This window comes from Mesoplodon densirostris, chromosome 19 (genome assembly GCF_025265405.1).
Source record: "Mesoplodon densirostris isolate mMesDen1 chromosome 19, mMesDen1 primary haplotype, whole genome shotgun sequence".
Taxonomy (NCBI): Eukaryota; Metazoa; Chordata; class Mammalia; order Artiodactyla; family Ziphiidae; genus Mesoplodon; species Mesoplodon densirostris.
This window is the reverse complement of record NC_082679.1, coordinates 38,991,067-39,014,805: the sequence shown is the minus strand read 5'-3', so window position 1 is coordinate 39,014,805 and position 23,739 is coordinate 38,991,067. Positions and strand designations below refer to the sequence as shown.

The window sequence follows — 23,739 nt, the reverse complement described above, 5'->3', positions numbered from 1 at the left end:
AGCCTGGGAGGGGCTCTGCCAGCGCTTTGTGGGTCATGAGGCCACTTGAGCAGTAGGCCGAGGGCGGTACTGCTGTGTCCTGAGAGTGCCTTGAGGCCTGGAATCCCCAGCATTCGCCAGGAAAGCTGAGAGGAGGCTGTGTCCAACCCCCTTGTGTGGTTTCACGGATCGAGGGGCAAAGTCCGGGCCCCTGAGGCAGAACTAGAGGACCTGGAGGGGCAGGAAGCCCTGCTCCTCTTGGATGTACACGGAGGAGTCCACTGCCGCCTGGGCGGCTGTGGATGGACAGGAAGCTGGCCATTTCTTACCGTGAGCCGGAGGAGAATGGCCTCTATGTGAGCCACAACAAAAAGGCTTTTCTGCCAAGTCGGAGGGGGAGGAAGCGGCCAGCTCAGCCCTGCCGCAGCCTGAAAGGAGGCTCTGTTGGTGGCCCTGGGGTCTTCGATGTCTAGAACGTGTGAGGAGGGAAGGCCAGGGTGGTCAGGGGCCTCCTCATCCCTGCTAGATTCTCCAGCAGTATGGGGGTGGGGGTGGGGGCACTGGGCTGCTGTGCAAGTCATTCTGTCTGGGTTCTAATTGTCCACTTCCTGGCCATGTGACCTTGGCCAAGTCACTTCACCTCTCTGAGCTGCGCTCATCTCGGGAGTGAAATGTAAGCAAGGGAGCATGCAAGACAACCGGAGTCGTGATCACACACTTAGCACTCGCCAGCACTTGACAGCCAGCGTCCTCTGATCATCCTTCCAGCAGCCAGTGGGTTAGGTCATGTGATCCCTTCCACTGAGGTTTAAGTACCGGTAGCACCAGGGCTGAAGCCCAGGACGTTTTGGACTCTAAAACCCCAAGCTGGGCAAAAGCTAGAGGAAAAGAGGCTGGAAGGAAATACACCAAGCTGTCCACGCTGGCTGGGGGAGTGATGGCAACTTATCTTCTTCTTCTTTTTGTTTATCTGTAATGTCTTGCCTGTTTTACTTGGGAATTAGCAAAATATAAAGAAACAAAAGATGCTGAGGGAATGGGGGGCTGGGAGGGGCCCAAGGTGAGCTTAGGTTACAGCTGGATTTAAAAAAACAAGGCACATTAAAGATGTGGGCTTCTGTTTAATCCTGGGGAGGAGGGGGTCACTGGGGCTGCTGGGCTGTCTGGGGCTGCGGAGAGAGGGCCCAGGCGCTCCCCCACCCCTCGTGCCTCAGAGACTTCCACACACCTGGGCCCCTGAGCAAGGATAAACTGGGCTCGTGAGATGGGCTGTTCCTTGAGCCGCCAGGTTTCTTTGAGCTTCTAGCCAGGAGCTGGGGCTGGAAGGCTCCTCAGGCGGTTTCCTGAGGAGGTGAGGCCTCTGCTAAGTCTCCCCTCGGCTGCGGAAGAGCTCGGCCAGGAGAAGGCCTTTCATCCTGTCCTCTCTCGTCCCCCTGCCCCACACCGCCCTCCTCCTGCCTGGTGACCTCTGGGCTTCTGGGTGACCCTAAGGCTTCAGGCAGGAGGCAGACCTGGTGGGGCCACGCGGCTGCTGCCGCAGGAAGGCTGACGAGGCAGCGTCTACCCGCCCCCCCGCCCGTGCCGCCCACCAAGGCCCCTGGGCTGGGGGAAGCACACAGGCGGTTTCCTAGCTGAGCCTGAGTGGCCTCTGGGGCTTCCGAGGGCCAGCGTTTCCTAATCTCCTCAGCCAGTTTTCAACACAAAGAGAGGAAAGGGCGGGATGAAGGGGGCACGCAGCTGCGGGGGAGGGTGGGCCTGGAGCAGGCTGGAGGACCCCACCTAAGGAGCTCTGGGGGCCTGGCCTGCTCCGTGGCTGAGCATCACGGTCCTGGGTGCGCAGGCTGGCGCCCAACAGGATGGGCCCAGAGGTCGGACGTGGAGTGCAAGGCTCACCAGCCAAGCTCAGACCCGAGGGCAGCGACGCCCGTCTCCTGCACTCCTGGGCATCGTCTGCCCCCTGCCCGGGGCGAGGTTTTCTGCTTCTTCGAAGAGGGCAGGTCCTGGGTGGCCCCTCACCTTCTGGGCAGAGCAGAGGAACTTGAGGGGAACTTCTGGAATCCACAGTGGCATCGTTTCTCATCTCTTCCTGTCCAAGCTGGGTCTTCAGGCTGCCTAGAACCAGTCCGGATGGGTGGGAAGGCTGGGTGGCCTGGACTGGTTATCCCTCCCTTCCTAGACGTGCAGGGTGTGCGGGAAGCTGGGTGCCCTTTCTCACCATGAAGGAATGGCCAGTAAGTTCCCCGCCCCTTCTCTGCCTGACCCCAGCAGGGCCACCCCTGGTCACCCTCCTCTGGTCTATTGAGGGCAGTTGCCTCCCACTCTTCCCCAGAGCTCTGCCCCTTCCAGGGCCATCGGGAAGGAGCCCCCGCAGAACTGTGAACGAGGTCTCTTTGGCGTGGCGGGGGGCAAGCCCCCTAATCCCAGCCTGGACCGCACCCTCCCCACCCTAGTCACCTGCAGCCCCTCCAGCTGTAAGCTCCAGCCCAAGGCCTCTGACAAAGGAGGCACGCTCGCCGGCCGTACAATTTAATCAGTGCAGATTATTTACAGAAAGAAACATATGGGGGTGGACACCGACCCCCTCCCTCCCCACGCCCCTTGGCTGGCTCACCGGTGGTTCTGAGGATGGAGGGGGGAGGAAGCTGCTGGACCCGCACTGGGGCCAGCCCATGAGGAGCCCCTCCCCGCAGGGGCCTCGGGGATTCTGGGTGGCAGACCTGCTTGCTCAGGGCTGCAGGGAAGCAGAGGGTCAGAGCCGGCTGTACAGTACCATTTCCCACAGCAGCCTCACCTCCTGCTTACTTTGGGAAGGAAAAGAGGGAGGAATCATCTCCACACTCAGGGCTGAGCCCAGGAAGGGGAGGATCTCCAGGCTACCACTAGTGGGCTCTTCTGGGGGCTCCACAGCCCTGTCCCACAGCCTGTGTGAGGGGATGAGCTGCTGGCCTCTCCCTACCAGTGCCCCTGAGGGACAGGGAGCTGGCAGGGAGGAACACCCCCAGGCTGGTGGGCACGTGCCTGTGGACACGTACTGTGCCAGCCTGGGCGCCCATCCGCCCGTCTCTCCCCGGGGGAGCCAGGACACTGGCAGCTGAGCCTGAGGCTGCTGGGGTTCTGAGACCTCTGAGGATGGTGGTGTGGGTGAGAGAGGGAGGGAGGAGGCTCACGGAAAGAGCCCAGTCGGGTCACGGCTCAGAGAGGAGAAAGTGGGCGGGGGTGGAGACCCAGCCTGGGGCCGAGGCTGGTGCTACCCTTGGGGAAGGGGCCTCGGCAGACCCCCTTTGGTCCTTGGTAAGGCAGGCCCAGGGCCCCTTCTCCAGAGAGGGAAGGAGGTGCGGGCTCAAGGGGTCCAGGGGAGCTGGGGGCTGTTGGCCCTGTGCTGGCCAGGGGCAGGGTAGGTTCTTAGGCACAGGGAACCAGGCTGTTGGAGTTGTCAGAGGTGGGTGGGAAGGAACCGGACCTCAACAGGACTCTCTCGATCAGCGGGCCACCTCCCCCTCTGCCCCCTCTGGCCTGGGGCTGCCACCGGGTGAAAGCTCTTTCTAAGACCACAGAGACTCAGAGGGCTGGAGACCAGTTAGGCCCCACCAAGCTCCAAAGCCAGCAAAGCCCTCGGTTCTGGCCCTGGTGCTCAGGCTGAAGCCCAGCAGTCCCTTGGCCACTCTTCCAGCCAGGCCTTCTGACCCTGCTGCCCTGGCTAAGCCAGAGTGGGTGGGAGCCTGATTCCCTGTCTGGTGCAGAACTACATTTAGAAAACTCTAACCCCCTGCCCTGAGGGACCGCCCTGGTCAGGAAAGTAGGAAGAAATGCTCAATTAGTGTGCAAAAAAAAAAAAAAGATACCTGGGCATAAATAAACAAGGGGGCAGGCCTGGCAGGGATGTTAGAGGGCCTGGAGGGGCCCCCACCCAGGGGCTGAGGGAACCACTGAAGGCTCTGGATGAAAGGCCCCAGGAGCTGTCTCAGAACCACAGGCGCGGCCAGCCCGGCCCCTTAGCACCGTGAGGAGCAGGACGGGCTGGTGCGGAGGGTCAGACCCACTCCTGCAGGGAGCGCTTGCAGTAGAGGAGCATGCGGGGCGCACCCTTGCGCTGCATCTGCACCAGGGCGTAGGTGAGGCCCAGGATGCAGAGCAGCAGCAGCATCGGGGGCACCAGCACCATCACCATGTTCACCGTCCGAGTGACCTCCTCCATCTGCACCACCACACGGCTGCCCCCGTCCTCGTCTGTCCCCTCCCCGAAGTCCCCCTCTTTGCCGCCGGGGCCCGCCTCGTGGCCCTCGTTGCCCTCCTCACTGTCACCACCCGCCCCAGGCTCTGCACCCCCGTCAGGGTTGAAGGGCGGACGGGCCACATCAGGCCATCGGGGCCCCGGCTCCACGTGCTCTTGGCAGCCCATGAAGTCCCGCAGGATGGACTTGGGGTAGCCGGGCTCCATTCGCAGGCGCTCGTTGTCAAACTTCCAGTATTTGGTGCCCTTGTAGAAGTAGGTGTAGGCTGCGAGGGCAAGCAGACCGGAGGGGTGTCAGGCCGGGGCCCACCCACTGGCCAGAGACCTCGAAGAAGACCAGGGTGAGCTGAAGGGGCCCCAGCTTTAAAACACCATCCTTCTCACTTGCTTCCCTGGGTATCTTCAAATCTGTCCCTTACCAACTTATAGGAGGCAGACCATGCTCAAAGAACAGGGTTTAGGTCAGGGGCACGACTAGAATCCTGTGCTTCCTGGCTGGGCTGACATTGACTAGGGCAGCGCACAGTAGGGTCCAGTAGCCTGCTGGGTTGTGGGCTACAGTCAGGGAACCCAGGCCTGGCTTCTCCCTGCACCAGAGAGGCCAAGGCCTCTCTGCTGCAGGCTGATGCAGGCTGCAGGTCTGCTCAAGGCCACACAGTCAGCCTGCATCAGACCTGGAGAGGGGACTGATGCCACCTCGGACCAGATCTCTGTCTTGGGCACTCCACCCACATCCCTTTAACTCCAGGAAGGGCCAGGTTTGAACCACCAGGTGCGTCTCTACTCAGCTGAGCACAAGGAGGTCAGAGCAGCTGCAGAGTGAAACCATCACGCATGGAAGCCATGTGACATGCATGGCAGCTGTGTGACCCACCCGAGCATTAGCAAAGCCAGCCGGGTCTCCCCTGAGGCCGAGAACCCAGAGGCTGAGAACCAGGGCTGATGGGTTTTCTTAAACTCACCAGAGATCCTGCTGGAGAAGTAAAAGCCACAGCTCCCTGTTGCTCAGTTATAACGACAGAGATCATGCTTCCCTGCCAAGCGGGTAAGGGGGCACCCCGGGAGGACTCCCGCTCCCGTCGCTCTGAGCCAAGCTCACCGCCCACCCCCGCCAGGCTCGAGGCTCTGTGGGGATTGGGGCAGCTCTGAGCACCAGCTCTGGACACAGGCAGGTCTGGCTGGACTCTTGACTCCGTAACTTCCTCACTGCGGGATTTGGGGCTCTTTACGCAAGCTCTCTTTGGCCTCTGTAAATGGGGTAAATGGTAGCCTGGCACAGCTGTGTCCCCCATGCATGCCATCTCGATGCTGGTGACCTCAGGCAAGCCCTGTTCTCTGTGTATGGAGGAGGGGGGAGGGTGAGTGCTGGGTAGACTGGGAGGGGGCTGGCCCTGGTACCTGCATCGTTGCTCAGGAAGGCCCCCTTAGGGGAGGTGGGGATCCCCTGCCACACGCTGATGGGCTTGGGATAGCCGGGGTCTCCACGCTGCGTGTCCTCATTGAAACGCCAATACCTGTGACCAAAAGCACCGGGCTGCGGGCCAGCTGGGGCCTGGAGCCCGGTCCGCATGGGCCATGGGTTCTTTCTGGGCAGGCCTGAGGGTGGGGGCCCAGTGCGGGCCTTTTCCCTTTCGAGGAGGGGTGCTCACCTGTCCTCTTGGAAGAAGAAGGTGTGACCTGTGGGCTCCCACCAGATGGCTGTGTCAATGCGGTCGTAGGGGATACCCAGGCCATAGCTGGTCAGTGGCTGTGGGTAGCCAGGCTCCAGGTTCGCTTCTCGGAAGAGCCAGTAGCGGCCACCTGTGGGAGGGGCGGGGGTGTGAGGACAGGCCTGGGGCCGGTGGGGGTTGTGCAGGAAGGGGGCACCAGGAGGGATATTCTGGGCTCCCAAATCTGTTCACATACATTACCACACTCACCACACACACACACACACACATCCTCGTACACAGGACAGGCACTGACACCTACACACCCATGACAACATACAGCGCAACTCACCCTCGCATCACACACAGTGGACACTCATGGACACCTGCGACACACCCATTTATACACATACACATTGCCGGGTCACACCTGTACCCACACCACACACAGTCGCACTGTATACGGGCCTCTATTCCCACTTGAACATCCACCCCCCACACAGTTCTTGTACAGAGAGAGGAAAGAGGGGGAGCCCTGCCTGGCCTCTGGGTCTGGGGGCTGCATCCCTGGGGCACCCCAGTGCATGGCCCAGGGCTCCTTACTTTTAGTGTGGACCCAGCCCTGTCCTCAGGGAGTTCCTGCCTGGTTGAGGCTCGGGCCAGTGGGGCTGGGGACACAGCTGATCCATCAGGGGTGCTGCCCTTGAGGCCCTCCCCAGGAAGGCAGGCCCCAGAGGGAGGGCTGAGGGGAGGGAGCTCCATTGTCTCCACAGACAGACTCAGGAATCCTGCCCCAGAGTGGGCTCGGGGACCCACTCTTGTAAGGAAGGGGCAAGGAAGGGGCACAGGATGCAAGGAAGGAGGGCGATGGGGCGGAGCCCCTGTGCTGCAGAAGATGGACACTTGCCTCCAATCAGAGCAGCCTCTGCCGCCCAGTCCTCTGGTCTCTGTCTACGTCCCCAACCCCTGCCTTGCTGCCAGAAGGACTCGTCTCCCCCGAGTAAGCCCACGGTGAGCAACAAGGCGAGATGTGCACGGTCCTTCCCTTTCCTCCTCCCTCAGTCCTGGCTGGGTCAGAGGTCAGGCCAGAGGTAAGGGCAGGAAGGCCGCCCAGTCCCCTCCCTCCTACCTGCCCCAGCTCACCTTTGAAAAAGACAAAACGCCCGTCTTGGCGCTCGTAGGCAGCACTGATGTCACTGGGCAGACCACGCCAGAAGTGCCCGATGGGCATGGGGTAGTTGTCCAGGACCCGGTTGTGCCGGACCCGCCAGAACCAGCGGCCCTGGGGAGGGCACGGGTGTGAGCGAGCATGGCAGGCTTGCTGCCTTGGCCTGGGGGGAGGCCCCCCTCAACCCACCCCTTCCCCGGTCAGGGAGGGTCCAGGGGGAGGTGGCTTAGGAAGCCAGGGCGGCACCAGGGAGAGAGCCCGGGTGGGGTGTGGACTCCTAGGCTTATTGTACGATCCCGGGCAATTCTCTTGTCCCTCAGGCCCGTTTCTTCTTGGTCTAAGGTCTGATGGCTCCCCAGGGGCTGCTCACTGAAGCGGGGGCGGAGGCGGGGCAAGGGTCTGGGGGAGAAGTGGGAGGGTGCTGTCTGCTCTGAGCCTGGGCCAAGGGGCTGGGGAGGCACAGGCAGGGCCAGACCTTGAACACGAACATCTCCCCACGCAGCACGGCCACCGTGTCAAAGTCCCCGTCGCAGATGTTGGGGCCATACTGGTCGGGCCGCTCCGTGGCTCGAGGCTGGGCTGGGGGGCCTGGCTTTGGGGGCTGCTCCGGCTTCCCGCCTGGGGGAGGTAGCTGAGGGGGTCTGGGGGGTCGGTGGTCTGGCCGGCCTGGCCGCCGGGGGGTCACAGTGGGAAGAGGCCGGGTGGGCTGTGGCTGGCCATCTGGGGTGCCTGCGGAGGGCGGCAGGGGGAAGTGAGGGGGTAGCCCTGGAACTCAGCCAGGATGCCAGGGTCTCCTACTTAGAGCCCTGAAGCCTGGGGTCCCCAGCCTGGGGAGACCTGTTCTCCATGGGCAGCCCACCCAGGCGAAAGGCCCTATCTGGCCACAGCAGACCCCTCCCCCGCATGGCCAGCAGCCCTGGGAGGACCTCCATCCTCCTCCACACAGCCCCTTCCTTGACCTCCCCACACTGGGCTTGGGTCACTGCGCCCCTGAGGCTGCCGCTGGCTCCACCCCTCCTCGGTGATGTTCCCCTCAGGATGCCAGCCTGCTCCAGTGGAGGCTCCAGGAAACAGTGGACACAAGCAGAGGGAAGAACTTGGTTCCCAGGTGGCCAGGAACACAGTGAGGGCTCAGGGTGGGCACTGAGTGTGGCCCTGACCCACCAAACTGGCCCCCAGGACACCTCCCCACCGGAGGCCTTCTCTGGTGGGGCCTGGTTGCAGTGGGGTGGCAGGGATGCCACCTGCCTCAAAGGCACTGGGAAGTGATAAACCAGCAACACTCAGTGGAGAGCCTGGGACAGGCACGGGCTGGGAGTGACAGTGGTAGGAATGGGGTCCTGGGACCCCAGGGACACCCTCGGTCTAATAAGAATATCACTCAGGCTGAGGAGGAAAGGGGGGCAGTGAGGGGCCCTGGGGCCATCATGAAAGCTCTGGGTGAGGGCCTTGAGGGAGGGCCAGGTCCTGGAGTCGGCCAGCCCTGGGTTTGATTTCTAGCACCACCATTTACTCACTGAATGATGTGGACAACCACTAATCCTCTCTGGGCCTCAGTTTCCTCATCTACAAAATGCGGGTAGCAGTAGTACCTACGCCTCGTAGGGCTGGGAGTTGAGAGCAGCGTGCAGAGACCACGGCCACACCCATGCCACCCGCTCACCATACAGCTGCTGGATGCCCCGGAGGTCGTCCTCGGGCAGCTGGAAGTTGTCAATGTCCATCCACTGGTAGAATGGTGCCATGATGGCGCTGGGGTTACTTGAGTGCTCCAGCCCCAGCGCATGGCCCAGCTCATGCACTGCTACCAGGAAGAGGCTGTTCCCTGTAGTGGGGGCAGGCAGCACAGTCAGCTCTGACCTGGCCCATGTCTTGGACACCCCAGACAGGGCTGGGGTGGGCTGAGGGGGCCAGAGAGCCTGGCCATGCTTTACTCTTAGAAGAAGCTAAACTGCTCTGACTTCTGGGCCTCTAGCTTCCCCATCTGGAAAATGGGTATGATGATCCCTTCCCTTCCCTACCACCCTCCCTTGGAGATGATAGGCAGGAAACTGAGACCAAGCGTTACTGCTCCCGAGGACTGCAGGGGGCATGCTCTCTCCTCTGAGCCCTGAGGCTCCAGCTCGCCTCCCCTGTTGTCACCCTGACCAGCTGTTCTCACCATGCAGGTCAGTGCTGGAGAAGGTCCAGGGCTCATCTGCATCGAAATGCGTGTCCCCGCCCAGACCAGGGCCAGGGAAATAGGCGTGGGCCAGAAAGCCACCTGTGCCATCAAACGGTGAGCTGTCGCCGTGGAAGCCAGAGGCAAAGAGTACCATGATGTCGGCCTCCTTCTGCCGCCGCAGCCGGATGTCCTCATAGGGTACCTCCTGGAAGACCAGGGGCGTGGCCTGCTCCCACACGCGGAAGGCCCGACGCACCGCCTCCAGCGAGTGGTACCAGCCCAGCTTCTCCGTGTAGTTCTGGATGCTGCAGGTGGGCAGAGAGAGGTGTGAGTGAACACAGGGCCTGGGGCTGCTGTCCACTGCTAGCACTCACTGGGTTGGGGGCGGGGACACATGGTCTGAAGGAAAGGGGATAAGATCTGAGCTGGTTCATGGACAATACTTATCAATATCAACTGTTAGTTTACTTTGACATGAATTTGAAGAAAAAAAAAAGAACTAACGTGAAGCCAAGGAATTCATTAGGATATCATTGAGTAAGGTTGCATTGTGCCAAATAAGTTTATTTTAAGAAAGAAAAACATTAAGTAATTAAAAGTATAGGTGATACATAGCCAAGAGAAAGACCTAGAAAGTGGGATGCAAATGGCTGCGGTTTGGGAAACACAGGCCAAGAGGTTCTGAATGCTGGGCTCCAGGGTCAGGGTGACCTGAGTTCAAGGCTCAGCTCTAACATTTTCTGTGTGACCTTGGGCAAGTGACTTAATCTCTCTGAATTTTAGTTTCATCATCTGTAAAATGGGAAAAGGAGGGCAGCGCTTTCATCATGGAGTGCCTGGGAGGATTAAATGACTTAACTCAGGTAGAACATGGGCACATATGAGCCTGCACATGATAAAAGCATGATGAAGCCTGTTCAAACTCAGGACTGCTGGCTTCCAGAACATACCTCTTTCCAGCATGCCAGGCTGTTTCTCTACTACCAGTGTTCTGCAATTTAGTAGGTTAAATCTATGTATAATTCTAAAAGAGCTCTTTCTCTCTTTATATTTTACCCTACCATCCATATTCTCCTACAAACAATTCTATCATTATTGCAGATAAATATTAACCAAATATACCAGCCCCTAATAATACGTATCTGTCCTTCTAGATTTCCGTTGCCTTGAAGAGTACAGACTAAAGGCAACTGTGCCTCACACTTGACCCAAACAAAACTGTGATGCCTATAAAGGGTACATATTCTGATGTTTTCTTTCTTACGTAATTTTATTCTGAGAACATGTAAATGTTAAGCATTAACAAGCATATCACACACACACACACACACACACACACAGCATGATGAAGCCTGTTATCTCCCACATCAAGCAGATTAAGAGTCCATGTGCTGGACAGATCTCCATCGAAGATCATGAATCAACTCATGGATCATGAATTCACTCTGGCAGCCTGGGTCTATGTGACCTTGTGGGCTGCTCTTCCTCAGGAGATGGAGCTGCGGGTGGGGTCATGGCTGGATTGGAATAAGAAGGGGGAACCCTTGGGGACTGCCACAGAGCTCAAGGCTCGGGGGGGTTCTTGCCAAAGGACTCAGTGGAAAAGAGGAGGGTGCTTGAACCAGGGTCTGTGCAGGTGACTTGCTGCTTGCCTGCTTGCATCTGCCTGGATTCAGGCACCCCAGTCCTCCCTTACCCTTCAGACGCCTGAAGCCCCCAGTTTGCACTGGTGCAGGAGCCCATCTGGGCAGGTGAGGCCAGCCCTAGGTTGCTGGCGGGTCAGGGGATGGAGGGAAGGAGGACAGAGCAGAAGCAGTTCAAAGGTCCTGCCCTTCTCTGGAGGGAGACTGCCTGGGGTGGGTGGGTGAGTGGGGTGACCGGTCTAATCAGCATGGGAGCGGGGTTGGCAGGATTGGACGGCTAGGCCGGACACCCTGCAGTGGGCTGCTGGGAAAGGAAGCCTTCCAGAGGAGCCCCCTGGGAAGCCTGAGGCCTCAGCCCAGGCAGAGAGGGGCCAGCTGCTTCTGGAGGGTGCCCTGGGGGGATGCCACCCTGGGCAGCCAGGGTCCCTACCTGAAGGTCAGGTGGTGGTTGTTCCACTTCCTCCCGGTGAGGGCGTAGCGCTTCCGCCGCCGCAGATTGGCTTTCACGCGTACCCCGAACTGATCTGGCACTCCACAGCGGGGCCGCTTCATCCACCTAGGTGCACAGCGCCTCCCCTCAAAACGCCTGCCTGCTGGGCTCTGCCTCTTCCAGGCAGTCCACCGTCTCCCACCCTCCCCCCGCTGGCTTCCAGCTGCCCCTTATATGGGTGTGGAGGGGGTGAGGGACTCTCAGCTTCGAGCTCCTCATCAGGAAAACGGTACAGTGATCTTGTACTGGAAGACTGGGTGCCCAGCAGTGGCTCTGCAAAGGTGAGCCCCTTTTCAGCACTATCACCCAGGAATGGGAGGAGAGTTACCCTGAGGCTTCTTATCCCTGATACCTTATGCTCTGTGCGTGCTCATCAAGGATGTGGCTTTGGGTCACATCACCTCTGCCAGATTCAGAGCAAGGCCTAGCTAGGCAACCACATGTGTGCATGTGTGCTGCACCTCCCCGTTCCCATGCCTGTGGCAGACATCACTAATCAATCCTATGCTCCTTGCTGCTGAACTGGGCTTTGGCCTTAGGAGCCTTTTCAACACTAGGCAGCAGGCAGCCATTCCCAACCAATCAGAGCTAGCACGGAGGATCAAGCCATATGCCATCTCTTATCGAGGCCACTCTTTTCTGGAAACTCCATATGCCAAGCCTTCATCAGAGCAGGCCAGGAGGGCAGGTGCCAGTGGGGTCTGGGAATGGCCCGACCGAGGGACTCACGCCTTGGTCTCTTCGTCCAGCACACCCGTGATGGGGATCCCGTAGAAGCGCTGCATCTCGGCGAGGGCCGAGGCCAGGATCTGGGCGGAGCGCATGGTGGACATGTGGCGGCTGGGCTGGGGCAGGTAGCCATAGAGCCGCAGCCAGTTCTGCAAAGGAGAGGCCATGACCTGGTCAGCAGGTTCTGGCACCGCTACCTCCAAACATGCATGGCCTGCATCCCACCACCTCTCACCTCCACCACCATCACCTCCCGTCACCACCTCCCTCCAGGTGACCATGTGAGCTTCTGTACGCTCTCTGTGCTTCCACTTCCTACGGTCTGTTCTCAAACAAGAGCCGGAACAGAAGGCCTTTACAAGTAAGGTCTGGTCAGTGTTCTGTCTAGAACCCTCCAAAGACTTCCCATCTCAGAGGAAAAGCCAATTCTCACAGGAACTACCTGTGAGGCCCCAGGGCCTTTGCACTTGCTCTTCCTGCTGCCTGGAGTGTTCTCCCCACAGAAATCTGCATGGCTCATGCCCTCATTTCCTTCAGGTCTCTGCTTCATCACCTTATTGGAGGAGTGTTCTCTGACAAATGTAAAAAAGACACCCATCCGCTGTACCCTGTACTCCCTCTCCTGCTTCCCTGCACTTGTCACCATCTGACACACTGTATGTTTCACTTAGGTGTTTATTATTTGCCTTCCCCCATTAGGACAGAAGCTGTGTCTCTGAGGACAGTCCACAGTTGCTGTCCTTATTACTGTGCTGGCCCCTCCAGGGTGGGGCCTTCTACCATTCCAGGCAGACCACTGGGGACCCTACAGGGTTCAGAACCTCTTGAATTCTCACCAAGTAGGAAAACCAGCCCCTTGGTGCTGCTCCCCAACAGACCCTGAACCTTCCGGAGGGAAAGCAGGTGGGTTCAGGCCGCCCACCCAGGCCCAGGAGGGTGGGACAGGAGGCCTGAAGTCCAGTCTCTGCTCTGCCACAAACTCTGTTCTCTCCGGGCCTGAGTGTCCTCGTGTGCAAAATGGGAGCCATGGGGTTGTCAGGGGGTGGGGTGAGAGAGATGGACATGGGAAAAGCAGCTGGGACACAATGGGGGTGCCCGTCCCCTTCAAGACTTGCTGGGCAAGTCTTCTCATCCATCTACCCATCTGTCTGTCTGTGTGTCCGCCCACCCAGCCAGCCATCCTGCCAAGTGTTTCTGAGCACCCTCTCTGTGCCAGGTGCCATGCCAGCTGGAGGCCGTGGATGAGGCGGCTAAAGTGTCCTGACCCCCAGGGGTTTATGATCTCCTTGGGGAGACCCGGTGCACCCACAGAATGAGGAATTCATGCTGGCAAGTCTGTGAGCAGACAGGACCACTGCAGTCAAAACCGGTGCACGGGATCCCCAGTGAGCCAAGCTGAGTGGTGGTAAGGAAGGGAACTCTGCCCTGCCCACCTGGTGCCCCCAAGGCCACGAGAACATGGTGACCACTGTGGGAGGCTGGTGAGCAGAGGCCAGGGACTGCTGTGGGCCTTGGCTACATGGAAGCATGTCCTTTGAACCCTTCCTTGTCTATCTTTGGTCTCCGGGAACCCCCAGAGTGAGGGGACCTAGAGGCCTGCTCTCTGAGATGCTCTGGAAGGTGAGGGCTGCACATCAAGGGCCCACGGGGCAGGATGGCAGCTGGACATGGCAGTTGCTCTGGGCCGACAGCCGTGTGTCAGCTGGCCTGGGCCACGCTCACGTCTGTCTGCCACCAGGGTCACATCCAGCTCCAAAGGTACTGACCTCCCTCAGTGCCTCTCACCAGCCCAGCCCTGGCACCTGCCCAGGCCCCTGGTATGGATGGATTGCCCACATAGCCCGGCTCAGCAACGCCCAGGCTGCCGCTGGAGGGAGCAGAGGCTGAGCCAATGAGGGCGGCACGGGGAGACTGCCAGAGCCTGAGGAGGCCCAGCCACAGCTTCGAGGCCTCGCAGGACAACGCGGCAGACACCGAGCTGACAAACGACCACGGCTCTAGGGACAGATCCTGGCCCAGCCACTTTGCTCGCCGTGCCTCAGTCTGTAAAAGGGGGTTGAATCAAGACCTGCCTCATCTCATGGATTTCTGTGAGGATGAAATGGGCAAGTCCACAGGAGCCCTTGGCACTGTGCTGGGCAGGGGAAAGTGCTCAGTCAACATGGTATTAATGACAGAGGCTGGTGAGGGCAGGGGCACTGCCCGGTTGTTCCTAGAGTGGCAGCCTGTTGCGTCTGCCGACAGGGTTGAAGGATCCAGGCTCCGACAAGGCAGCCTTGGGTGGGGGCAGGGCAGCTGGGGGAGGCAGGAGCGCCCTGTGGCATCCCCCATGGACCCCCACTCACCCCTCCTGCCCAGGGCCCCCTTCCTTCAGGTCCACCAGACACTGGCAGTGTTATGGGCACCCTCCCCATTCTTCCCAAGCATGGAAACCTTTCCTGAGGCTCCTGTGTGTCTGTAAAGGGGGATGTCCACCACGCTTAATGGACACGGTTTGCCTGAAGAAGCCTGGAAAGCTCTAGAAGGCGAGGCTGTGATGCTCGGCCAGCTCTAACAGTGAAAGGAATCCAGCTGGAGGTGGGGGGAGAGCTGAGGCTGCTGCTGACAGATGAGGGCACCTCTATATCACCTATTTGCATAAGGTAAAAATATCCAGGGGAGCGTAATCACAGGCCACCAAGGGACTGATTAGCAGTGTGGCGAGTGACAGGAGGAGGGCAGGGCGGGGGAGGCTCAGGCTGGGGCCCTGGGGAGGGGAGGGAGCTGGGCCTGTCTGCAGTGAAGAGCTCCAGAGCCCGGCGGGGGGGATGGGGCAGAGGGGCCCCTTCAATACTGGGCACGGCTCGGGGGCTGACGGGAAAGGCCCAAGGGTGCCTGTGGACCCTCCTTCACACAGACAAACACCCTCTGAGTCCCAGGGAAGCCAGGAGCTTCCATCTCGGTATCAGCCAAGGCTTCCTGATGACAAATGTCTCTCGGCCACTGCTGGGTAAAAAGCTGAGGCTGAGGCTGAGGACTGGTGACATGAGTGGGCTAAGCTGAAATACAGCCTTGGCCCAGAGCAGCTGAGGCCCCGGAAGTCAAGGTGAAGGAGCTGACGAGCCCGCCTGACTGGCAATGCACCCACCAGTCAGTCTACACCGCCCGCGGGGCCGGGGCTTTTCCTTCCCCCAGTGTCCAGGAGAAGTTTCTCATCACCTTACTGCTCTGCTAAGTTCGACAAGCCCTGGGGGTGGAGGGGAAAGACCATGGGGGGCACAGGTGCACGGCAGGTGCTGCCCTAACTCCAGCCTCCTGAGGGGCTCTGCAGCCCTGGGACAAAAGCGGGAAGCAATTCCCAAGGTCATGACTGACCCCTGGTCTCAAAGTTGGGGAGGGGCTGTGCTCAAGCCCCTGCTGCTCCTACCAGTAGAGACTGTCCCTTCCATAAGGTGTCTCCTTTTCCGTCCGGTCACCTCGAGTCTCACAGGTGGGGTGAGCCAAGCAGTGAAGCTTTGTTGCTCAGCTGGGGAAATTGAGGCTCAGGGAGGTCAGTAAGCAGCAGAGTGGTGGGGCCTCCTCCATGAGGACCACTGTCCAGTGGGAGGCAGGTAAGGGTTCTGCAGAGAGAGCTCTGGGCCACAAGGCCCCCTCCTGCCTGCAGCCCAGGGAGGGTGGCTGCTGCAGGATACCCCACCCACCCTGGTTCTTTCAGCCATTTCTTTCTCAAGCTCCAGACCCCATCCCTTAAGTGTGTGTAGAGGCTTCAGGTGAGTGGTTGGCCCCAGGCAAAGAGATGTAGAGCCATCAAGAGTCTGAGGGGGAATTCCTGGCCCCCTGACCCCTAGGAGAGGCCATAAATGCAGCAGCCAGGGGCTGAGAATCTGCTGGAGGCCAGACTGTCCACTCTCGTCGCCCCATTCAATGCTCACAAGTACCCCATCCCCATTACACAGACAGCAAGTTTCAGAGAGGGGGAGGGGCCCACCCAGGGTCACGCAGCTGGTCTATGGCTAGAACCGGAGCCCATAAGCAGTGCTATTGGACCAGGCTGTTTGTGAAGCAGCAGCAGCTCCTCTGGGCCTGAGGCAGGGGACACTGGGCTCTGGCCTTTCTCGGGAACAGCGCCCAGCATGGCACTGGGGGAGGGCGCCCAGCCCTCCCCACACTCCACATCTCCGGCTGGGTCTGGGCGCTGGGCCACGTCGGCAGGGCTGCCCCCCAGGACTGCCCAGACAGCGGCGAGGCAAGCCCTCCCCACGGTGGGCGGGTGTGTCTGGGAAGGAGCTGCCCGATCAATACTGTGCATTAAGCAGAGGTGGGGGCAGGGTGAGCGTGCTGCCGCCGCCGCATCCAGCTCCTCGGGGCTCAGACAAACCAAGCCGCCTCCCACCCGGCCTTATCAGACCCTGTGCGATAAGAAAAATCTCTCCTGGCTCTGCTTTGCTTCACTCACCCACGGCTCTCTCTGCAGGCCAAGCAGACCCTAACGGGGCTGCCCAGACAGGCACAAAAGGCGTCTTGTCAGGCCCGCCAGCGACGGACGCAGACCTTTCATGGTGTCCTAAGGTCCTCACTGTGCCCGCAGACGGCATAACTAGTCCGAGGCCGGGGAAGAAAGGGGGCGCCAAGCCAGACCACCCTGTCCTTAGTGGATCATTTACTCCCTTTAGTGGCAGCATAGTCCATATTTAAGCAGTTCTGGAAGAACACACTTGCTCTTTTGGGGCTCAAATCTAACCCAGCCCCCCAAGATGGGAAAGTTGCAGGTGGGGAAGGGGCTCTGGGTGGTGGGGAGAGCAGGCCGGGTGGGGGACGTCCAGCCAGGGAAGCAGGAAGGAAGTGGACGCCACTTCTTTACCCTGTGGCCTCCCAGCCTGCCCTGCACTCCTTAACCTGGAGGGAAAAGCAGCCGGGTCCTCGGCCAGTGGGCGGGCAGGGGTGGGGAAAAGGGCCCTGTTTGCTAGTGGTTTCGGGCTGGCTGAGGGCCAGGCCTGGGGCCTCACCTGGAACCCCCCTGTAGGTGTTGTCTCTTACATGGGGCGGCCTTCCAGGCAGAGCCTGGGTGGCTGGACAGGCAGGGGTAGGGCTCCAGGCTCACGGGCTTGAGGGCGGGCCCTGGCTCCACCTCCACACCCTCCTTCCCACCTGGCTCAGGCCCATCAGGCTCCTGCCAGGCGGCACTTCCAAAGGATGACACCCTGGGCTCTGACCCGTAGCCTTTAACCCAGCCTGGGGGCTGGGAGCTCAGGCTCCTCTGCCACCACCCAGGCTGGGGAGTCAGGAGTAATGTCTCTCACCTCAAGGTCTCAGCTTCTTCTTCTGTACAATGGGGTCATGACTGCACCTAAACTTACAGTTAATACAGGATTAAATGTGAAAATGCTTACAAAACACCCCTAGCCCCTGCCCAGGATAGCACCAAGTATGTTGAAGGTGCTCAAAAATAACACTTGATCCCCCATGGGCCCCACGTGAGGGGCACCATACATAGCATTCGGCATTTTACACATAAACGCACTGAATTTCCCCAATAACTCCATCCAGTAGATACTATTACTAGTCTCATTTTGTAGACAAATGAGAAACTGAGGCTCAGATGGGGTCAGTGACTTGCCCACAACAGCAAATGCCATGTGCTTCTCATGGTCACTGTATTTTGTCACCATTTTGTAAGCGCTTCCTATGTACCAGGCGCCAGGCCCATGTGTGGTGGACACGAAGCTGGGCTCCCACCCCTCTGGGGGGGGCAGCTTCTTCTGGGAGAAGGACCAGGTGGTGTCCAGGGCTAAGGGCGAATCCTTGAGAGCAGTTCCAGACCCTGACCTCCAGGCTCCGTGGCTGTGGGGCATCTTCGAGGGCTGGCTGATGGCTAAGACCCAGGTCCCCATCTGTCTGTCCAGATACTGGAGGTTGAGTTGGCTCTTCTTGCTCATTTCCTGCTATTCCCACAAGGGAAATGGGATCTGGTTAAGACGCATCCCTCTTTGTCTCTCTAGTCCAGGACCATCTCATACATCTCTGCTGTTCCTGCCCGGGGCTGCAAAATCTGTACTACCTCCCCTAAAGGGCTCAGGCATACCCAGAACCACCGTTCTTCTGGGGAACGGCCTCATATGAGCTCTAACTCAGCGGGGGCTTGTCCAGTCAGAAGGCACTTACTGTGTGCCTCAGGCCTGGAGTGTTCAGCCACCTGCAGGGTCCCAGGTCCTCACATTCATCTGTGGACTCCTCCCTGGGCCCTCTTTGAGCTGGAGAAGGATCTAAGCAGAGCCCCCAAGCCCCCTCTGCTTCTGCTGACTCACAGAATACATCTCCACGCCCAGGGCAGAGCTGGCCATGGGGCTTGACCCCTGCCCAAGTGGTCAGCTGTGTGAACTACATAAATGTTGGGACGATACTGAAGATGCCAACTGCCTTAACGAAAATACCATAAGCTGGGTGGCTCATAACAATATTTATTTCTCACAGTTCTGGAGGTAAGAAATTCAAGATCTGGTTTGGTGAGGGCTCTCTTCCTGGCTGTTAACTTTTTGCTGTGCCCCCACATGGTGGAAGGGGCAAGGGAGCTTTCTCAGGCAGTTTTAATTATCTTTTTTAAAATTTATTTATTTATTTAATTTACTTTTGGTTGCGTTCAGTTCCACATTGCTGCGCACGGGCTCTCCCTAGTTGCCGTGAGCGGGGGCCCCTCTTTGTTGCGGTGCGCAGGCGTCTCACCGCAATGGCCCCCACGCACTGTGGAGCACGGGCTCCAGTAGTTGTGGCACGCGGACTCAGTAGTTGTGGCTCGTGGGCTCTAGAGTGCAGGCTCAGTAGTTGTGGCACACAGGCCTAGTTGCTCCGCGGCACGTGGGATCCTCCCAGACCAGGGCTCGAACCTGGGTCCCCTGAATTGGCAGGTGGATTCTCAACCACTGTGCCACCAGGGAAGCCCTCTCAGGCAGTTCTTATAAGGGCACTAATCCCACTCACGAGGGCTCTGCCCTCATGACCTAATCACCTCCCAAAGGCCTACAGCACCAACTTTAATTGGAGGTGGGAAGCAGTGGCCACCACTACAACCACCGCAAGCTGGCCTCAGGCAGAAGTCAAACTTCCAGCTGGGCAGAGGCGTCGATGGCAGGGGACATCTGGACCAAGCAACAAAGGGGGCATGGAGGGGTGACCAGAACCAAGTGCTTGGCAGGGAGAGGATTTTCCTTGCCGGGCAGCGTTGCTATTCTGAATTGGCATCAGAGAACATGGGTAGTATTTGCAGGGATTTGCAGGAAGTCTTCTAAGGCGGGTCTGGGTGTGTTTCTAGGTTGCTTCCTCTCCACCCTCCTTGGGCTGGGGCAAAGGAAGGCGTCTGAGTCCAGGGGTCAGAATGGGCAGGCCAGGTGATGCACACACATGGAGCACACACTGGGCTGTTCTCTGCAAGGAGGAAGCTGACTGACTGGACCCCAGGGCAGACCTAACACAGGGCCCTGGCAAAGGGCTGGGCATGAAGGGCACAGCCCAGTCGGATCCCGAGTGCCTGGCAGCACCAGTCAGCCCAGTTCTCTCTGGGTTTTGAAATAAAGTATGGAGAGCAGTAGCTTGTTAGTGATAAGAGGAGGACAGATTAAAAAGCAGAGCGGGAGAAAGAAGGCGAGAAGATTCAGCTTCTGTAGGTTCCCAAAGACAAGCCCTCACATTAACCCCTTCTCCTCGCAGGTGGGCACGGGCGCCCCTGCTGCTTCTGCTCCAGTTAGGAAAGGGCACTAACAGGAGCACACGGTGGGGCCCCAGGGGCCAGCATGGAGGCGTGGGCAGAGACGAGCACAGGAAGCCTGGGGCTGCGGCGCCACAGTTAGACCTGAAGGTCAAAAGCAGAATTCCAGCTGACTCCTACCCCTTTTTTTGCTCTCCTGCTAAGCTGCCAGGTAGGGGCGAGGAGGTGGGTGTGTCCATGTTTTAGTGGCAGTGGCACCACACCTTTGAACTCTACCGGCCTGAGTCAGCTCCATGCGGAGGGGTGGGTGGGCTGAGGGCCTAGAGGTGTGTCTGGGGGGGAGGGGGAGGTGGGGAGAGCCAAAGCTTCTCTGGTGAAAAATCAAAGGCACTTAAGTGGAATATGCGCTATAGCCAGAAAGAGCAAGACAGAAATCTGAAGGAGGGCCTGGACTCTCAGGTCAGGGAGGCCAGGAGCTACAGCTGGCTCCTCAGTCAGGCGGGGCCTGGGTCCCTGTGGGCCAGAATGGCTGGAGACTGGGACCTGACAGCCAAGGGGGGAGTGGGACAGGGCAGAGTAGCTCAGCGGTGGCTTCCCCAAGGAAGACAGCCTTCTCCAGGCTGAGGCCTGCCAGGTTGCCGGTGTCTACTGGCTCCTAGCACACGTCTGATTCCTTAGTCTGATAAGATGCCTCTGGTTTCTGCCCTGGGAGGGAGAGAGAGGGAGAGGGGCTGGCCTTGCCTCAGTTTCTAAGCTGCTCAGAGACAGTCCCAGCCATTGACCTGGCTGGAGGTCTGGAGCTGTGGTCAAGGACCAAAACCCTTCTCCAAGGGACGGAGGCTCTAGACACAGGGTGCAGCCAGGCCCAGGAATCTCTGATGCTGGTTCTTGGTTAGCATGGACCTCGGGACAGTTTTCACAGCCTCCGGGCAAATGGGCTGGCTGCTGAAGCCATTTGACTCTTTGGGCCCAGATCCGGCCAGACTTGATGGGACTCCATGGAACAGCCTGTACTCCAAAGCCAACTCTAGGATCTGGGATAGCCCACCGGTCTCTAGTCCTGCACCTACCTTGGCTTCCAGCATTCAAGGGTGCCCTGTACTTTCCAGAGTTTCTTCCCGCAATAGCCCAACCCAAGTTTCTCCCGAGGGGAGGGGCTGCAGGTCAGTCACAGAATCCCTAGTCAGTGCCACACAGGCATAGGGCCCATGGTCTGTGCCCCCGTGCAGGCCCTGGGCTATGGGTACTCCCGCAGCTGGGAGAGCAGGAGGTGATGGAGGAGCAGAAGCAAAGGAAAGAGAGAACGAAGGCCCTCAGACCACAGGTCCCAGTGCCCCAGGTCCTGGCCATCTAAAATGCCAAATCACAATGCCTGGCTACCAAATTCCAGTTGGGTCTGCGATTGCTTTCTGTGTGGAGATGCCGTTTCTAAGTATAGATTATAAACTCCTCGGGGGTGGGTCTATGACTTGCAATTCTTTGGTATTTAACTCCAGAGAGTGGCAGGTGGGCCCAAACAGCACTCTCAGCCCAGTACCTGGATGCAGGCTGAGGGGCAATCCCCACCAGCAGGAGTCCCCAGTAAGCCCCTGCCTGCCTGCCTGCTTGCCTGCCTGTGTGATTGCGGGGTGGGGTGGTGGAGATGGACTGGGCATGGCCTGGGGTCCCACTCTTCCTCCTGCCAGGGCCTGGCTCCCTGTAGCTTTCCCTGGCTGGGCCGAAGAGGGAGGGCAAAGCAGGTGGGGAACTGGCTGGGAGGTGTAACTTGAGCTGGGAGGAATTCCCTGCCCTTCCTCAGTGCTTTTATTAAAGTAGGGCGGGGAAGGGCAGGCTTCCATCGGAAAAATCTCCCAGGCAGCCGGGGAGGTGGGGAAGCCGCTGAGAGCTGGGAGGGAGCACCGGCCTGTCTGCAAATAGAAACGGCACACAGGGCAGCAGCCCGGGCAGGAGGCTCCAGGCCGGCGCAAGGGCACCGAGGCCCGAGCCTACCGGGGACGCGCTGAGGGGGGTGTCTCCCCACCATGCCAAACCTCTCCCCTTCTCCTGGGCGGGGAGCAGGGTCTTAGGAGTCGGGAAAGAACGTCAACGCTTTTGCTCTGGGTCAACGGAGCTAGTGCCCTCACTGTCCCTAATCCGGAGGACGGCGCTCGGCGACCCCATGGAGCCGGGGGCGCTGGCTGGACGCAGCTCTGCGCCAGGAGGCGGCGCCTAATCACCCACGGGACCGCTCCAGAGATGGGCCCCGGTAGGGACGTCTGCCGGGCTCCTGGTGAAAAAATGTTCGGGGTCCACCCTCTTGGGCCCGGGCCTTGGCGTAGGGGCGCTCGCTGGTGGAGGAAGCGCCGGGTGAGACCGGGTCTCCCTCTTAGATGCCATCTGGCCGTGGCGCGGCTTGCGCGCAAGAGTCTGAGAAAGTCGCCAAAGCTCCCCCTCAACCCGAATGGGCTGCCTCGGAGGTTCGCACCGCCTCCCCCTATCCCAGCCCGCCGCGCGAGGCTCAGTGTCGCCCAAACTAGAGTCTATCTAGGCAGGAGCGCTGCCTGCTGTGCCCGAGACCCCCCCCCGCCACACACACACAGAGCAGCCCCCTTCCCATTCGCAAAGAACGTCACCATGCGTCCGCAGAGCTCTCGAGGAATCAGGAGTCCGGTAGGGAGGGAAGGAGAGGAACAAGGGCTGGGGGCGGCAGAAGCGGCTCCCGGGACGCGGGCTGGGAAGGATCAGTGCCCAGGGCGGGGCTGTAGGGGTAGAGAGCGGGCGCAAGCCCTACGCCCTCCAGGGTTTGGGAAGAGGTGCACCGCCAAGGGCCAGCTGGGGAGGGGCAGCTTGCCGGGTCCCCTTTCTTCCCCGCCCCCAACTCCGGGACTGGGGTTCATCTCCGCGCTCTTCCTCTCCACGCTTCAGGCTGCGGGCGTGGCTTCCTTCCCACCCCAAGTCCCCCAGCCCCAAGTCCTCCAACCCGTGGCAAAGGGACTGGGCGAGGGCCCTTACCTCGGCATTGACTTCTGCGTCCTCCGCCGCTGCGCCGCGGCCCAGGCAGCCCAGAAGCACCAGCAGCAGCGGCAGCAGTCGCGGCCGCGCAGCCGCCTCCCGGCCGCTAAGGAGACTGCCCGCCCAGCCCGGCCGTCCGGGCGCGCTCCGGTCGCTGCCCATGCTTCCGGCGACCGGCCTGGCCCGGGGCGCTGCTGCACGCGCGGCTCGCCCGCTCGCCGGGTCCCCGCACGCGGCTCGGAAACTTGCGACGCTCCCTGGCTCCCCGCCCGGCGGGCGCGAGGCAGACCTCCCGGTCCCGGCCACCGCGGAGCCGCTTAGGTCTCCTCGGCAAATTCCCACGCCCGAGGAAAAGCGGGCCGGGCAGGGCCGGGCGCTCGGAGACTGCCCACGGGGGAGAGGGCGGGCCGGAGCCGCCCGCCGCGGGGTCCTGCAGCCTCTGCGCCCGGGGCCCGGCTCTCGAGAGCAAGCGCAACTCCTGAGCCTTTGTCTGGCTCAGCGCTCCGGCCGCCCGGTCCCGCGGCGCCCCCTGCGCGCCCAGCTCCTTCTGTCCATGTCCGGGGCCAGGCGCTGCCCAGAGCGCGCGCCTCCCGCCCGTGGATCCTGCTCGCCCCGCGCCCGACCGGGCCCGGGTCCCCGCGCAGCCCAGGGATGAGGTGCAGGGAGCCGGTCGGAGCGAGTGAGCGAGCCAGAGAGCCGGCGCCAGACGTTCCCGGCGAATTCCGCGCAGCCCCGAGCGCTCCCGGCCCTCCTCCCCGCGATGCACTACCGCCGCTCTTAAAGGGCCAGTGCTCTCGTGGCGGGCGGACCCAGGCGGGGGCCGGGGGCGGTACCTCAGCCCGAGGCTTCTTGGTAGCAGGTGCCGGCGGTGGAGCCGGACAGGCGACCCTTTTACTCTTCCCAGACGGCGGGAATCCTCCCCAGTCCGCCCCCGTCACTCCCCTCCTTGCTTTTGGGGAGCTGGGTCGACCCCCAAGAAGCCCGCCCCACAGAGGGAGGGGCAAAAAGGAATGAAGA

The 23,739-nt window shown here is 60.3% G+C and overlaps 1 protein-coding gene across 2 annotated transcripts; it reads right to left on the bottom strand.

Moving 5' to 3' along the window:
- Window positions 1-2,498: 2,498 nt before the first annotated feature.
- Window positions 2,499-22,885, bottom strand: MMP15 (matrix metallopeptidase 15). Of its 2 annotated transcripts, XM_060084572.1 has the most exons (10): window positions 22,723-22,885; window positions 12,054-12,202; window positions 11,265-11,390; window positions 9,189-9,496; window positions 8,691-8,852; window positions 7,503-7,756; window positions 7,003-7,141; window positions 5,860-6,010; window positions 5,609-5,724; window positions 2,499-4,476 (listed from the first exon to the last, which is right to left on the bottom strand). In XM_060084572.1, the coding sequence occupies exons 1-10, from the start codon at window positions 22,882-22,884 to the stop codon at window positions 4,010-4,012; spliced, it is 2,034 nt and encodes a 677-aa protein (XP_059940555.1). In that variant the 5' UTR covers window position 22,885; the 3' UTR covers window positions 2,499-4,009. The 2 variants fall into 2 exon arrangements, with proteins under 2 accessions (XP_059940555.1, XP_059940556.1); XM_060084573.1 differs by lacking the exons at window positions 7,003-7,141; window positions 7,503-7,756.
- Window positions 22,886-23,739: the final 854 nt, after the last annotated feature.